At 50.2% G+C, this 15266-nt stretch overlaps 3 protein-coding genes across 3 annotated transcripts; 1 reads left to right on the forward strand and 2 right to left on the reverse strand.

Moving 5' to 3' along the window:
- Positions 1-1648: 1648 nt before the first annotated feature.
- LOC34624015 lies at positions 1649-4483 on the reverse strand. The gene is made up of 5 exons (XM_026335270.1): positions 4176-4483; positions 3242-3503; positions 2503-2607; positions 1992-2267; positions 1649-1828 (listed from the first exon to the last, which is right to left on the reverse strand). The coding sequence occupies exons 1-5, from the start codon at positions 4481-4483 to the stop codon at positions 1649-1651; spliced, it is 1131 nt and encodes a 376-aa protein (XP_026191055.1).
- A 6443-nt stretch (positions 4484-10926) lies between these two features.
- On the reverse strand, positions 10927-12272 carry LOC34624014. The gene is made up of 4 exons (XM_026335271.1): positions 11787-12272; positions 11477-11545; positions 11154-11333; positions 10927-11013 (listed from the first exon to the last, which is right to left on the reverse strand). Exons 1-4 carry the CDS (start codon positions 12270-12272, stop codon positions 10927-10929), a joined length of 822 nt encoding a protein of 273 aa, XP_026191056.1.
- A 1465-nt stretch (positions 12273-13737) lies between these two features.
- Positions 13738-14807, forward strand: LOC34624013. Its single transcript, XM_026335272.1, has 3 exons — positions 13738-14022; positions 14115-14348; positions 14589-14807. Exons 1-3 carry the CDS (start codon positions 13738-13740, stop codon positions 14805-14807), a joined length of 738 nt encoding a protein of 245 aa, XP_026191057.1.
- The last annotated feature ends 459 nt before the right edge of the window (positions 14808-15266 follow it).

Below are 15266 nucleotides of genomic sequence, written 5' to 3' on the forward strand. Positions count from 1 at the left end.
ACTACACAACCCAATTCCCAATACTAGTAGGAGATGGGTTGTTGGGGTCTGCAAGGGTTAGTTGGGAACACCGGTGTCTCTGGTTTTCCTTCTAGCTCGCCTTGTACTGTAGGCTAGGGCTTGTTGAAACAATGTCGGTATCTATTGGTCAATGTCTCGACTTGCCTTTTTCGTCTCAGCCAAGCGTACAGGCGGTGCCCTCACTTGCTTCTGAAGTCTGAAGTAGTCGAGCTTCTGTGGGAGTCCCACCGACCGACTCCTTGAACAACAGAGTGACTGGCCAGCCTATTTCTACCTCGCAAGACACTTGGGGCAAATCCCAGGTTGACCACTATTGGAGGAGCTTTTTAGCGTCTGACGACTGTAGTAATCCTTGCGAGCAGACACCTTCCTCTACATATATAGAGAGCCAGCAGCAAAGCGCTTTTCCCCAAAAAACCAGCCTCAGATAGCAATCGTTTCCTTTCATCTGGGGTGTAAAAAAGCAAGACAAATGTTGGACCTGCCAATGAACTCCTCAAGCAGCTCTCCATCCTTATGGCTGTCATACGATTCTACTCGGCATAAAGCCAGCAACGCACCCATAAGCATTTTGTCGGCTGACGAATCACGCCTTTTCATTAGCTGTGGAGTTACTAAGTTTACGCCAGCATGCATGCCGGCTTGTGCCGCCCCAACAGGCGTTGTAGCACCGTCACCTTTCATGGCCCGAGCTTTTGTAAAATCGCATATTGTTTCTAGAGCAAATCGAATTATCGAATTAACAAATGACATCAAGACCAGTTGTAAGAAAGCTTGGTAGACCACTGCATCCAAATCCAGAGAATGAGGGGAGACATGGACCATGCTGTGCTACCAACTGTAAGGATGCATCCAAGATCTCCATATGGAGACAATTAATTCCGGATTTAGGGTAAACCTAGTCTTAAGTTATCGAGTCTCTTCCTAGAGAATTTTGTCTTTTCTTGACTGCGCCCCTCAGAGTTCCCAACATAGAAGGAAAATGACTGCTAGGGTGTATGCAGCTCCCCCTTCCAAGTACTTCGGGTATTCACAACTAGATATGCCTACCCAGCATCTAGTGCACATGCACAAAAAAGTGCGGTCTTCATAAAGCTAGCAGTTCTCGGCCTCGAGAGAAATAGGGGAACAAAACTATCTGTCAATGCTTACCAGATTCTTGGTGAAGTGCAACAACTGTAGTGGAGAGTGACAAGGTGTAGCATCTTCCGCTACACCATATGAACCCTACGCCCTCAATACGCCTACTCTAGGAGTCTTAAGGATATGTGTTTGCAGATGAAACCCTGGAACCGGCCATATTTCTCAAGGTTTTGTGAGTCCAATACGCGTGCTGCAGTGCGCAGTACTCCGTTTTGTGCTTTGCCTTGAAAGATACATGACATGTCGGAGCTGCAATCAGCAGCCCAGCCGCATACAGTCAACAGTATCCTAAGCGTAACAACAGGCTGCAAGCCACCCCCGGCCTAGGGAAATTCAGCATGGCCACATTTAAGGTCGAGGAGAGATCACAAGACACAACTCAAACCCGAAAGTCGCGCCTGGATGCTGTTCGTTCATAATTCACTGCATTAGAGCAGAAGACAGACTTCTCGAAAAAGGACAACTCGAAAGACATCGCGTATAATCATGCGGGCGTGGTTGCTTCCATTGTGACGGCGGACGGAGAACCTGCTGAGGAGGCCTGCTGTTTCTTCAGAGCCTCCTGCAACATAACCCTCTTTTGTTCGTCCTCTAACGACTCGGGGGTTTCGGGTTCTTCGCTTTCCTCTGCCTCCTCCTCCTCTCCCTCCTGAGTCTCTGTTGTCTGGACATCCTCTGGAAGCACCACAGAAGCAAACTAGAGTTGGACGCTCATGACAAAGCGCATCAACTCCATAGACGTGTTTTCAGCAGTGATCCACGGCTTTTTGCACAGAGCTCTAACTGCCAGCCGAGAAAAAATTCGCACTAGGGCCATCCAACACAGCGAGCGAGCAAACAAACAAACCTGATGGCCGTTTATCCGGAGTGACACTCTGTGCAATCTTGACGGCCTCTTCAACAGATTTCCCTTGGCCTATGGCAGCGCCAAAGGCGGCATTTTCCGCCAAGCGCTGCGCCATTGTCTTCGTGAAGAATTCGCGTTGCAGAAACTTCATGTATGTCTCGAACTGCTTTGCTTCTTCAGCCCAGTAGGCGTCGTGGTCATACTTCGCTGTTGCCTGCCCGCCAGGGATCCAGGTTTCCACGTATCTGGGGTGTATCTGCAGGTCAAGAGTAACGCCACAGGGAAAGGGGAGGTCAGGTGGCGCAAGACACCAAGACACATCCATTCAGGCGATGAAATCGAAGCTATACTTGTATGGAGACACAAGGAAGCAAGAAAGAAAGTTCGGTACGAAGACAAGGATAGGTATTCATTCTGCCTCAAGCCTACGGGCATGTACAAGTCTCGGTGTCTGTCGGGAGACTAGGGGCCGGATGTGTAAGCGAGCGCACAGCGTTGAAGATCTGTTGCACGTCTTCGGGGTTACCAGTCGAAAGAAACTTTATTTTCGCGGCGGTTCGAGTTGGCAAAAATGGGGAAATGCAATTCCAAAAGGTCTGCAGGATATGCATTCGTGCGCAGTAGTACACCCCAGACATAATGTCATCCACAGGGAATAACAATAAGTGGCTCTGCTGTGTGGCGGCTCTCTGGCCACCACCATCTCAGTGTATCCACCGCGCAACCCCAAGGAGGGGGAATTACAGCTGGCATCGAGGCATAAAATGAAAACTTTGGAAATATAACATCATAGGAGAGGTGGACACCATCCTATACCCGAAGCCCTAAACCCCAACATACACACAACTACACATACACACACGCAAACTCACACAAACACAAGATACAAAGACATACACACAAAGACACACACACAAAGAAACACACACAAAGACACAGACACACAGACACACACACATAAAGACACACGCACAAAGAAACACACACACAAAGGCACACACAGACAGGCCTACACAGCCCTTACCCCCTCTTTCAAAGACTGCACAAGGCAACATTACTTCGGGGTGACATCCTAAAAGACTATCTGCAACTGAAAGAATACGGGTGCGTATAAGGGGCGTGACGCGAAACCCATAGGAGTGCATGCAGAGAGGGAGATAGAGCAAACAGCCGACAGCGCGAGCAACCAACAGACGCATAAAAATAAGCTGCAGCAGCCACCGCACTTACAGTAAAGTACCAAGGCGTGTCCACGATATATGCGGCTGCGAGCTGTTCAGCGTAGATACACTGGAAGATTTGAATGAATCTAAGGGCGGTTCCCAGAGATGGCTGGTTCGCGTTCGAGTAACCGTTGTAATTCATGAGAAAGCACAACCCTGTCGCCGATACACCTCGATGCCTGTTTTGTGACTGACACGCTCTCTCGAGTGTATACACCAGAAGCTTTATGGAAGCTTCCTCATCCGCAGTTTCCACATTCAGTGCCGGCCTGAGGGTCCAGAGCACACACGCACCAACTCCTCGCACGCTCTGGGTGGTACCGGTGCTGTTGTTACGGCTCGAATTCTGGAGAGGGAAGATTTTGTGTCTGAGACAGATCATGGGTGGGCGGCCTTTGAAGTGGCAGCAACGCGCGGCTAAGCTGCTTTTCACGTTCGCCTCGGGTGGATATACTACATTTCTACGATGTCACAAGCAGAGGGGGGGCAGCGTGCTGGGATTCCCCCGTGCATGATTTCAGATCGCTGCGGATGAACATACAACAGCTACTCGAGCAGAAAACAGCATCCAAACGCCCTCACCAGACATAGATGAGAGGATGACCATGCCTGTCAAACCCGCGGCGGTAGATCTGTCCTGCCTTTGCTGCTTTCTTGACTTCTTGCGGCTTGATCCTCTCGGGATGCAGCGTTCGCCGTATAGAGATAGCCTCTAGTAACAAAGAAAAGGCACGAGGGACGTGCCACTCGCGAGCAACAAGCATCCTGAAGCGGCCAAGCAGAAAGGCCTTAGAGCAGGCGGGAAAAAGGGACGAATGAGGCTGTGCGTCGTGGGAAGCGGGCACGCACAAGGATAGGCAGATGCGCGCTGGCTGAGCGCCTTAGCTAGCTGCTTGGGAGTAGACCCAACACAGGCAGTAGCAGACAGAGAGGTGAATCACCTGACGAGATTTTGTGGATCGTCTGTCCAATGAACTTCGAAGCCAGTCAGCGGAGACGTCAGCTGTATCTGCTGTTGGCTCTGCTGAGCGTTTTCTTGCTGCTGCTGGTGGTTGTTGAGCTCCTTACTCTTAGCCTCCTTGAGCTTCGCGAGCCTTGCATGCTCCATCCGAATTTTTTTCTTCAGCAGCAGGGTCTTCTTCTGCTGCGTTGCGGTCAAATTGCTAACTGCCGCGTGATAGATGTTCAAGACTGGAGGAGGTCCCAAGCAGGGAGACGCTCCCGCGCCAGTCTCTTCGGGATCCGCCATTCTCAGGGTGTCTTCGGCTCGACTGAAAGCTGCATGCAATCGGTGCTGCTTGGGTAGCTGCTGCCCCTTCTCCTTTTGCTGCCGCACCCGGGCAAACGACACACACAAACACACGTTCCCCGGCAGCACAGACCGCCTCTTCTAAGTTCCTGTAGGCAAAATCGGGGGAACGCACAAACGGCCAAGAGACTTCGGGAGAGCGACTTTGAGTCTGTGTGAAGTGCAGGAGTGGGATTAAACGCAGCAGCACCGGCTCGCCTATGTCGCCGAGACACACGGAGGCTGCGGTGCGATTGTACTCATTCAAAAGCCGGGAGGGGAGGGGGTCCAAGAGGTTAATCTATGCGGACTCCTTGTTTCGGGAAAAGAAATCCTGACACGCCCCGCGTCATACATGCATACTGAAGCACAGCCTCCTTTGCATTGCACTCGTTCCAAGTGCTTCATTAAAGTTTTAAAAAGGCGGCAAGAATGCACACCTCTAGCAGTATGCCAGCTCGCCGAACTGACTGACACAGGGGCCCCAGAAAAAAAGCTGCCCCAAGTGGTCTACTCTCCTGTCCTGCGCTTTTAGATGCCAATTATTATTAAATTCTTGCACATCTCCAGATTTATAGAGGACATGAATGCCGCATGTCTGCTCTGTTCGTGTGTACGTAGCCGTATGCAGTGTACATACACCAGGGATGCTTCAGCCAGATACTCTGGATGCCGTGCCTCATACCGTCCAATGTTGAGTGCTCTGGTGCATGGACCTGAAAAGTTACTTATCCAATTTTGATAGATGAAACATTTTTTGCTGTAAAGTGCGGGGTCCCAATCTGATGGGCGCCACACAGACACCTCGCGTGTACAGGCAAACGAGAAAAGGCTAGACCGTGACTGACTGTGCTTTCACTCTTTCTGAGCCCTAAACCTCAGCTTACCCTTTGCTTCGGTCTCTCCAATGCTGCAAATCCCATCAGTAGGTCGAAGAAACACCCTTGCCGGGGACGCCAGACGCGCAACGACACTATAGGCTAGCGAGTTCTTCGCTGAAGGCGCTTTGGGAGGGCATATTGTAGCTGGCTTAAAGCTACGTGTATAACTTTTGCGTGCATTAGTAATGGCTTGTTAGGAATTCGTTTGGAATCAAGTGTAATTTGGTTCGGCTGTACCTACAGCTGGGTGCAGAGTAGAGTTAATTGTTTCGATACGGAAAATATCGATGTTTGTGTACGCGCGGCATGAGTTGCTGCATCCGGCCGTATGCGAAAGTGTGCTCGGAGTGCTTAGACGGCATCACGATGCCAACGCACGGTTGCATTGCCTCCCCCGCTTTTGCCAAATCCGTGATGGGTACGGACGGAAGGGATAAGAGGGAAGGAGACCTTTCTTGAACAGCACTTGATAGCTTCTGCCATCTTGTATATGAATTGGGCTAAAAATACGCATGTCTATGGGTATCATAAAAGGTGGAACGTTGCTGAAAGCGTCACAGAGGACATTGCAAAAGCCCCCAAAGGCTGCTCAGGCTTGGGTTTTGTTAAAGCGGGGGAAACTGTATTTGAGGATTTCGTACCACGTCACACGCCAGTTCTATTAAGCAACTATCTAGTAAAGAAATGAGTATTTGGCTTGCCTGTTTGTATGCCTTCTTTATCGCAGAGCAACGCGAGGTAGCTATGACAGTATGCAGCAATGGTGCATGCGCGTGCTAGCTAGATGCTGCATGCAACTAGCCACGAGTGCTCGGAGTGCTCATATAGTGCTGCCACGTGCATCCCAACTGGCCCATTACCCATATATATTGAGACCTCAGAGGCGGACGGCCTCAGAGAGCTTTTTTGAAAGTCTTAGTAGCTTTCTGGTGAGTTTGCTTCTAGTCCTAAATTAAGTGCCACCCCACGGATAGTCTTGAATGGAGCCTTAGACTCTTCCCTTGGAGGCGGCCGAACGGATTCCGTAGAAATACACATCTCCACGTGTGTAGTTGTGCTGTAGCAAGTGGCGCCATAGGCGAGAGGTACCTAGCCTCAACATCGTACCAAAACTTAACGGGAAGGTATCGAAAGTTTCGGGTTCGAGGACTTTTTCCTGTCTCCTTTTTATTCATCTTAAAGGGGTCGGGCCTGAGGGTATGGGGGGCGGATAGAGTGCGCGTTGCCCTACCCTCTAAGGAATCTGAGTCTTTGCGTCCATTCGTACAGAGCAACTTAACAAGCAGTCGTTACTGTTGTAGCCTGGGTGTACACCCACTTCACAACAGATAGTATATACGAACGACCAAGCAAGCGACTCAAAACTTAACCGAACAGTTAGAGCCATTATTTGGTCCAAACGGTCAACTAGATGAAACTAGCGTTTAAGCAAAACAGCTTGCTACTGCCTTAAAATGACGGGAATGGAAGTCGATATGCCGGAAAGGTACGGCAAAAGCAAATCCGCAAGCAGCTATATGTATGCGGCTCCTGCATGCTCCTTGTCTTCAGCTTCAAGCTACCTGGTTGATCAGTGACTAATTACCTGGTTAGCGAGGAATACAAAATAGATATCCAGGCTTGTAGTACTATACATGATGCAACTGCTTCTGGCTCCTATGTTCAAATTCCTCTATGTGAAGAACGCTTTTTGCATTACGTGTGCACATCTTTTAAAGAACACTCAGGTAGCAGTTTGGTGCAATCGTCATAGCCAAGTCACATGTATGGCACACGAAGGACCAGGCACTCAGCTACAGTGCACACGCCAAAACCTGCACTTTATTACATGCGTTCCAAGTTACGAGTAAGAAATGGATGAACCTGTTTGGTGACCCTGTGCACTTGAGACATACCTGGGGCAGATATATATGTATATGCGCAAACGATGCATGATGGCTAATTATTCCCTTTATACTGAGAGCATCCTTCTTTGTAATTCAACATGTGAGCCTGCGTGCTTCCCTGGCGTTGTTTTGTGACTTGCCGAGCTGAACCCGAGCAAGAGACCACATCGTTTGATAAGGTTATCTTAACAGACACAGAACAACCCACTCTGCCCTTTGGAACCTCGATTAAGCAAAAAGGACCCTTCGAGCTGCCTGGAAGCTTTTTGCATTTCTGGCAGACCACTACATCGTTGCCTCTGGGCATCACCGACGCTGCAGAGGTCGGAGTTTGCTAGTTTGAGAAAGGTAGATGCGTTTTGTACTTCTATTAGACTTTGATGGCTTCTGCGTTGCCCAGTAGCAGCTGAGTGCAAGGGGTACAATGTTCTTTTCTTCCAGCTAGATGGCACTCTGCAGAAATCGTTTCGTGCTAAGTAAGTACTACTGTGTGTCGAGCTCCTGTTGTCTTGCACGGCATGAAATTCCCCCCGTCCAAAACTTAAAGTCTTGTGATTTGTGGTTGATCTCCATTCTTGGTAGTATACTATGATAACGTTATGCAGCTAAAATTCCCTTTAGTGGGTGCGCCGTACAGGGCATAGAAGCAATGCAGCCAGCAGAGGGTACATGACTGGCTGGCGGAGTTGACTACGTGAGTATTAGTATTCTCTATAGCTTAATTTCATGTTGCCGAGGCTACAAGTGAACACAAGAGCTAAAGAGTCGCACAGATCACTGAAGGGGCAATGACTCTCCATCACAGATAACGTGCGACGAAGGTTTCTGCTCGTTGCAGATTTACAGGTCCTTTGGCTAAACCTGCGGAAGCATAGAGCTCGCCAGAGAGCGTCCTCGCATATATTGTTATGGCCATGGCTACTTCTAATACCCCGTTATACTGAGGAATCCGACCTATAGAAAAGGGTTAGACTAGTAGTTCCCAACAATTCCCGTGAAGTGCGCCCATTCGTAGGAAATCTGTAAGGCTGCGGAGAGTTCCATTTAAGAGGCCACACTCACGGGTACAGAGTAGGAAGATGCGAGGTTTAACAATGAGGGCCCATCGTTAAACCTCGCTAGATGGTGGGGTTTGCTGCATCTGAAGGCGTTTGGTTTGGTATCCGCCTGTAGGCTGGGTGGCGCTCATTCTACAGGCACTTCGGCGGGAAGGCCTGGTGCTATGCACATGAAGGCTATCAGAAAGCTAGCTAGCATATTCTTCCAATTTGCCCCATGCACATGCTGTGCCGCATTCAGGTCAGGAGCAAACCTTCGATTTTGGATCATTGTGACGATGTCATTTTAATTGTGCTTAAGGACAGCCCGCGTTATCCTGGAGCATTCGAACCCCCTGCCCTATGAAATGCCTCAGCCTTCTCTTCGTCCACCTCCTCGCAGCCCGCGGTAAAGACCTGCACTAAAGCTGTAAGCCGTAGTCCCTCATGGCTTGAAAGGTGTAATTAGTGCCGCGTGTAAGAGCCAAGTTATCGGTAATGCATATGCCAGCCCCTCTGTTCATGGCATATTTCCGCCCAATATCCAGAGCGAATCTTACACGGCTGCGTTTTAATGCGAAGATGGCAAACTAGTCGTCCAAGCATTCTTTTTCTGGCAGCTCTTTGCGTGCGGGTGACTAGGGGACTGTACAGAAACGTGAACATTGAAGGGACCCGTTTTATGGTTGCGTCGTCGTCTCTCTGCATGATTGTAGCCAATAATACGAGTCAGCCATGCATATAGCAGCGCCTGTATCAAGCACTACAAAATGTCTATGTATCATCATGACGGAGAGATCGGGGTGCAAATTCTTGAACACTCTACATTTGGGGACTCATGACATCAGCAATGATAATCCCGGAGCGTGGTTACGGAGCTCGTTCTTTGACCTGCAAGCCAACGCAGAAGGCAACAGTCTGGGGAAACAGCATGCCTCTCGCTGTGGTGATGTTCACCATGCAGAACGTTGACTGCGTAGAGCATGAAGGCGCCAGCTGCGTATTGCTACAGTCGTGGACTTTTGGAGTGCCACCTCTGGCTTCCCCACAGCCGCATTTCAATGCACTAATAGTGACCCGACGCTCTAAGGCGAAGAATTGCCCTTGTCGGCACTGCCGTATGCTCAAAGGCACGTGGTGTCAATGGCTTGGCAAACGGCGCTGTGAGAGGCGCCGGCTGCTGTAGGAATATGCACGTGTGGCTGAAGATGCCTCACTGCACGAACCAGACTGGAAACCAGAAGGCGCTCGATTGAGCGAATTCAGGAAGAGCAAGAAGGCATGGATAAGGCCATAATCGTCATTCCCTGGGAGAGCCATATTGTCGCCGAGAAAGAAGCTTTTAGAGGGAAGACAGTGCGTTTGTGCGCTCCGCAACTCGCGTGTGCATAATTAAATAACCCTTCTTTAGGCATGAGGGTATAGCGCAGGCGGAAAGTCGGCTGTTAATTTTTTGGCATCTGCTTCCCAAAACGTATCGACTGACAGGGCCTCTGCACCAGACTTTCCTTTTGGTTACACCGTGGAACTCAAGGCGTCTTCCGTGTAGAGGTAGCGAACAGCTGCACTATCCAGGGTTGCTTAAGAAACTACGTCGGTTATCCGCACTTACTGACAGCTATACCGTCCTATTCTCTATGCGTGTACCACTTCCTGCCTCGGTTTCGATCTACACCTTTCTCTTACGTGCTGTTTCGGATGGCCCATGCTGCTTGCAGCACTAGTCCTTCTGTTTTCCTTGTATACGCTTACTCTGCAGGGTCATCTACAATCAAGAGACAATAGCAACCGTTCGACTGTCTTCGTGTGCAACGCACGCGTGTGCGTAAGCACGCATATTCACATGCACACAGAGATATAAAAACACATATAGCCGTGGGCACACGGCCGCGCAGATGTATACCATGTGTACAAGACTAAGCACATATGTACATAAATATATGTTAACACACACTGGCGCACAAGTGTATACATATGGTATATGTGTGCAGAAAAGCACATTTATGCCGATATATATACACTTACATGTAGCCATGAAGGCATCAGTTAACCTCATTCAATGGAATTCGATGTAAAGTTGTGCTGTGTATGAACATTTTTCTAGCAAAAGACTGCCAGCCTCCATCGCTGCTCACATACCTATGCGCTGGCTGTATGAACTGAAGCAAACGACCGATGCCCTTGCCCTAATATGCAGGAATGTTTGTATATCTGCATATCTGCATGCATGGATGCATGCGTATATTTACAATAGTATTTACGAACACCGACAGGGTGTCTAATGGGCCCGAACTACACAGTGGCGAAACCTAGCAACACGCACACGCTTCCCTCTCCTCGAAACTCAGGGCCTGTGTGTCTTAAGACGAACAATCATGTACATACAACGACAGGGGCAAATGTGGTGCTGGGTACGTCCACGAAATGCAAGCCGCAGTCGTAAGCGCCCGGTAGAAAAGTGGGCAGAACCAGCGAAACACCTGCAGGTATGGCTGGGAACGAACGCAGGAGGAACATTTGCGCGCTATATGGCCTCGTGCACGGGAGTACATACACCCTATGTACCAACTCCTGCAAGCAGCTCCGCGCGTAAAACTACATTATGCGGCTTTGTCGACGACTCGGTTATAGCGTTCGCCTCGAAAGGCAACAAGCGAAAGGGCGAGCAACAAAGCCGTGGCTACCGCCTGCAGCATGAGGACAGAGACACGCAGGCATGCCGAAATCCTTCGGGCTGGCTACGCGAGCAAGCACAACGCACTTCAGACTTAGAGAACAGCGCAATACGTTTTGCAGCCAGTTCCACGGCCCTAACTTCAGCACTTACTGCCACTGGGAGGAAGCAAATAATCCCTAGGGGGAGAACGAAGCAGAGGAGCGGCAGGAGCAGCATCAGCAGCAAACCACCGGCAGCAAAGAAGCCCGCAGCGGGCAGCAGCAGCATCGGGAAAAGCAGCACAGCACAGATAGCAGCGATCCGGACGCCTTGGCTGTGTCCTCCCCTTCCCTGAGCGCACCACAACCCCCATACCCCAACGCCGAACCGCAAGCATTCAGCTCCTTGAAACTACTCGCTAAATGCGCCTTAGACCCGGAAACACCAAGTGTAGCTAGCACTTTGAAGAAAGCTTTCCGGGTTGCAGAGATTACCTGCAGTACGTCGCCGAGCCATCCCCACAGTAGGTACACTCCGAGCGCCAAGGGCATGAACCCGCAGAGCTGCAGAAAGCCAAAAGTCGGAAACATTACGAGCTCTCTAGGCGGCAGCGGAAACGCATGAAGACGAAAGCAGAAGCCACGCCGTGCTCCTCCCATAAGACTTACAAGCCGGAGCCCCTCAAGAACGATAGGCTTATGCCTCCCTTGCCTCAAACGAAGGTGCAAGCAGTCAATCTTGCAAATCTAAATCCTGCATGACGGCAACTCCCATATCCCCTCAGTAACTCCAAAGTGACCGTACCGGGAGAAGGCTTGCTGCCAACACGCATAAGAGGCCCATAAACGGCACTGACGCAATGATGAGCGAGGGAATAGCCGCAAGAAATGAGGGATGCTGCACCAGCTGCTGCTGCAGATCCTGAAGCAGCTGTTGCGTTTTTTCAGCGGTTACAGCCGCCAGCCATGCCCAGCGCTCGTGGTGCTCTCCCCGTCGGAGAAATCCCAGATAGGGTGCCTCGGAAAGTTTCTGCGCATCTGGCATTTTTGAACTCGGCTCCGTTTCACACAGCTCTTTTTTCGAGGATGCTGACGGAAGGGCAGCTGCGGGCACAACGAGAGGATTTTCTGCAGCTGCTGTTGTGCCTTCTGGTCTAGGTGGTGCAGCCGCTGTTGCTGACGCTTCGGAGCCTCCCGAGTTGTCGCCTCCGTGATGCTGCAGAGGGCTGCCTCCTTCTAGTCGGCCTGCAAGCCTTGGCTCGGTGCTGTCACGTGCAGAAGAGGTGTTCATGAGATCCGACTTCTGAAGGAGCGCCTGCTGTCGCTGCTTCTCCCTCTTCTTGTCGGCAGCTCGCTTGTTGCTGCTTGAACGGGGATGCCGGCTATAGCGTAACGCGGAACCTTCGCTGCTCCGAAGGTTTAAAGGAGTCTTGATGGCTTCGTCGTCTGAAGGTCCTCTTGAGGGGCTCTCCGTTGCCAAGAGGCCTTCTTCCTCTGCTCGTGAATCCGTTTCTTCCGAATGCTGCCTCTGCTGCTGCTTGTGGTGTGAAGAGGGGGACCGGCAGACTTTGGAAGAAGCCGAGAGGGCGTGGAGGATTGACATGTGTGCTATGCGCACACGCAGTGCAGTGCAAGGCGGGGTGGAGTGAAAAGCCGGGGGTTCCGATAGGACGGGGGGTGGGGAATTAATGGGGGGTAGAGCCAGGGGGATTCAACTTGTGTCCACTTTAAATGCTTATAGAACTCACAGGAATGCAACTAGGAGTTTTCAATTGCCTAGACAAAGATGCGCGCACACTAGGATTTCTTCGGTTTGAACGTGGAAGGCCGACACGCCAGGGGAGCGAGATTGTGCCCGAAATTAGCACCAATAGGTCCTAAGCAAAGCACAAGAAGACACTCGGAAACAGTATAGTATTGAATTTGAGTCCAGATAGAGGGAACTGGTCTATTTTTCAATGAGGAAAACCGATGTGCGGGGGGGGCTACTAAGGGGGGTCCTTACCTCTTTTCTCCCTTCGCGCAACTGTGCACAGGGAGGCTGCGGAGCAGCAAAAGAAGAAATAAACTAGATTAAATGAGGGCATGAAATTCAAAAGCTGTTATTTTTGTCATTAAAATACTTACACCAGAATTTTTTCAGCCGGCTTGCTCCGTATTTGGGGCTGAGACGCTTCCTCCTCACATCGAGAAAGCAGCGCTGTGTGTGCCTTTTGTCCGTGGGAAGATGCTGAACCCTCGTCACCCTAGCTTTTGCTGTGTTCCACTCTTCCTCACTTGGGTATATTGAGTTAGACTGGCAGAAGGTGCTGCCAGGAATGAAGGGAGCAGTAGTATGTAGCAGGAAATGTGGAAGGGGAGGTCGGGTGCACTGAAATTAAACCGGGAATACGGACATAGAGGCACTGCCGATGCGCTTCCGCGCGTTTCTCGTGCAGATCGTACTTTGAGCCTAAGGTAAAAGCCCTTAATCATTGGTGTGCGTCGCATGACACGGAAACCTACTGTACAACTTTGCGCACACAGAATCGCGAGGACCATGAAGCCTGTAGGCATATCATAGATCTTCAGCCGGAATGCAAAAGGACACGGATAGCTATATTTTTCTTAGGGGTCCGAGTGTATGCACAGTTATTTACGAACTGCATTCATTGCAGCATCCGGCTCGAAGGAAGGTCGGCTTCAATTTTGCGAATTCATTGTCTGTCCGACTGATATTTTCCCCCTTTGTTGCCTCCAACCGAGCCAAATCATCTATGGAGCGGTCCCGAAGGGAATCTGATCTCGTGGCTCTTGCTCGGTACCGTCGCCAGTTCCGCTTAGAAGCTGGCGAAATGGACGAGCTAAAGTTGAGGAATAGGTCACAGAAAAAAGAGGAATTGCGTCTTGTAGCTGAACCGAATTTGCTTAAACGTAAAATATCTGAAATCGACCCCGAAAACCAGAAAGTTGCGCGCAATGCTGCTCAGCTGCTTGAAGAAGCGGCAAGCCGATGGCAGCACGGTAACGAACAACAGCAAAGGGAAAAGAATGAACTCAAAGTAAGTGCTTACTTAGGGGTTATAACCTCAAGTATCCCATGGAAACGAGCGGGTCTTTCATTCGTCACCACCTGAATGATGGATTGCCGTAGGCAGCGTGCGCCGCCTTCAAGCAGTTGCTCTCTGAGACTCAGAAAAGATTGCAAGAGGCTGAGCTCTCTTTATATGCAATGAAACAGGAACAGGAACATCTACAAATAATGAACCAAAGAAAGACACCTTCTGCGGAAATAATGCAGGAAGTGATAGGCAACCAAGAATGGATTTCGAGAGAGTGCGCCCTCCTAAAGAGCGCCTTAGACGGTATTTCCCATGCTTGGCACTTGGTATGCACATTCCATTAACATTCATTTGGCACTGGCTGCCTGCTTTGGCTGAAACAGAGATGAAGGATCAACGGGAAAGGGCGATAAAGAAACAGAGTGGAATGCACCGACAAGTGGAGGTGCTGCAACTCCGAGTTCATGAATTCGAGTCCCAAAGAGAACAACTGCTCTGCAAAATTATGAAGCAGGAAGAAGAAATATGCGCCGTAACAATTCTTATGAGGGTAATCACCCGCCCAGGGGCCGTATGCATTAGAACTCTCCCTGCTTAAGCTGGAGGCACAGTTGGAGTGGTACAAAGGGGAAAGCGAGGCAGCAAAGGGCGAGCTCACATCTGTTCAGACTTTGATAGGGGAAGCAAACACAGGGAGCAACAAATTAGAAGTGAGTCTAGTAGGGCACGTATTCTCCTTAGCTGCTGTGAGCACGAGCGCCACACGGCCGCTGGGCATTGCATGATGCGAACGTACAAATCTTAAATATATTGACGGAATGGCCGGTGTACATTAAAAAACATGACTCAACTATTGCTGTGTGTTCAGGAAGAGAGAGCACCGTCGTGGCTCGAACATGATGCCACTCTGGCTATGCCGTACGGTGCACTGGGGAATACCAATTTCTGTGGGTCTAATCTGATGTCGATGTGCTTCGTATCTCGCTGTATTGCAGTGTCTCTCAAAAGGTAAGGAGGTCACAACAGTCGTCTGCACCTGCCTGGCTTTGCTTATCGTGTTTCGTCTCGGGAAATAGGAGTATAAAGTCTTTGCCTCATTAGCCGGTGAGACTTCGCACACCCGCACCCGCAGTGTTCCCTCGCACGCCAAGCTCGGCGTAAATAAGAGCCACGGAACCAAAGATGGAACACACGGTGTGCGACTGACACATTTTATTCATCACTATGTGTGTATGTGAGCAGAT

Source organism: Cyclospora cayetanensis, unplaced genomic scaffold, assembly GCF_002999335.1.
Source record: "Cyclospora cayetanensis isolate NF1_C8 unplaced genomic scaffold, CcayRef3 CcayRef3_contig_64, whole genome shotgun sequence".
In the NCBI taxonomy this organism is placed as follows: Eukaryota; Apicomplexa; class Conoidasida; order Eucoccidiorida; family Eimeriidae; genus Cyclospora; species Cyclospora cayetanensis.

Bases quoted from the DNA above. Each gene is read 5' to 3' on its own strand.
- LOC34624015 (XM_026335270.1), bottom strand. From the start codon at position 4,483: ATGGCGGATCCCGAAGAGACTGGCGCGGGAGCGTCTCCCTGCTTGGGA. The intron at 2,608-3,241 runs GTAAGTGCGGTG...CATATCCTGCAG, and splicing joins ACACGCCTTGGTACTTTACT to ACCTTTTGGAATTGCATTTC. The intron at 2,268-2,502 runs GTGCGCTCGCTT...CTTGACCTGCAG, and splicing joins TGCAACAGATCTTCAACGCT to ATACACCCCAGATACGTGGA.
- LOC34624014 (XM_026335271.1), bottom strand. From the start codon at position 12,272: ATGAACACCTCTTCTGCACGTGACAGCACCGAGCCAAGGCTTGCAGGC. The intron at 11,546-11,786 runs GTACGGTCACTT...GGCTTTCTGCAG, and splicing joins TGGCAGCAAGCCTTCTCCCG to CTCTGCGGGTTCATGCCCTT. The intron at 11,014-11,153 runs GTAAGTGCTGAA...CTCATGCTGCAG, and splicing joins TTTGCTTCCTCCCAGTGGCA to GCGGTAGCCACGGCTTTGTT.
- LOC34624013 (XM_026335272.1), top strand. From the start codon at position 13,738: ATGGAGCGGTCCCGAAGGGAATCTGATCTCGTGGCTCTTGCTCGGTAC. The intron at 14,023-14,114 runs GTAAGTGCTTAC...GGATTGCCGTAG, and splicing joins GGGAAAAGAATGAACTCAAA to GCAGCGTGCGCCGCCTTCAA. The intron at 14,349-14,588 runs GTATGCACATTC...TCACCCGCCCAG, and splicing joins TTTCCCATGCTTGGCACTTG to GGGCCGTATGCATTAGAACT.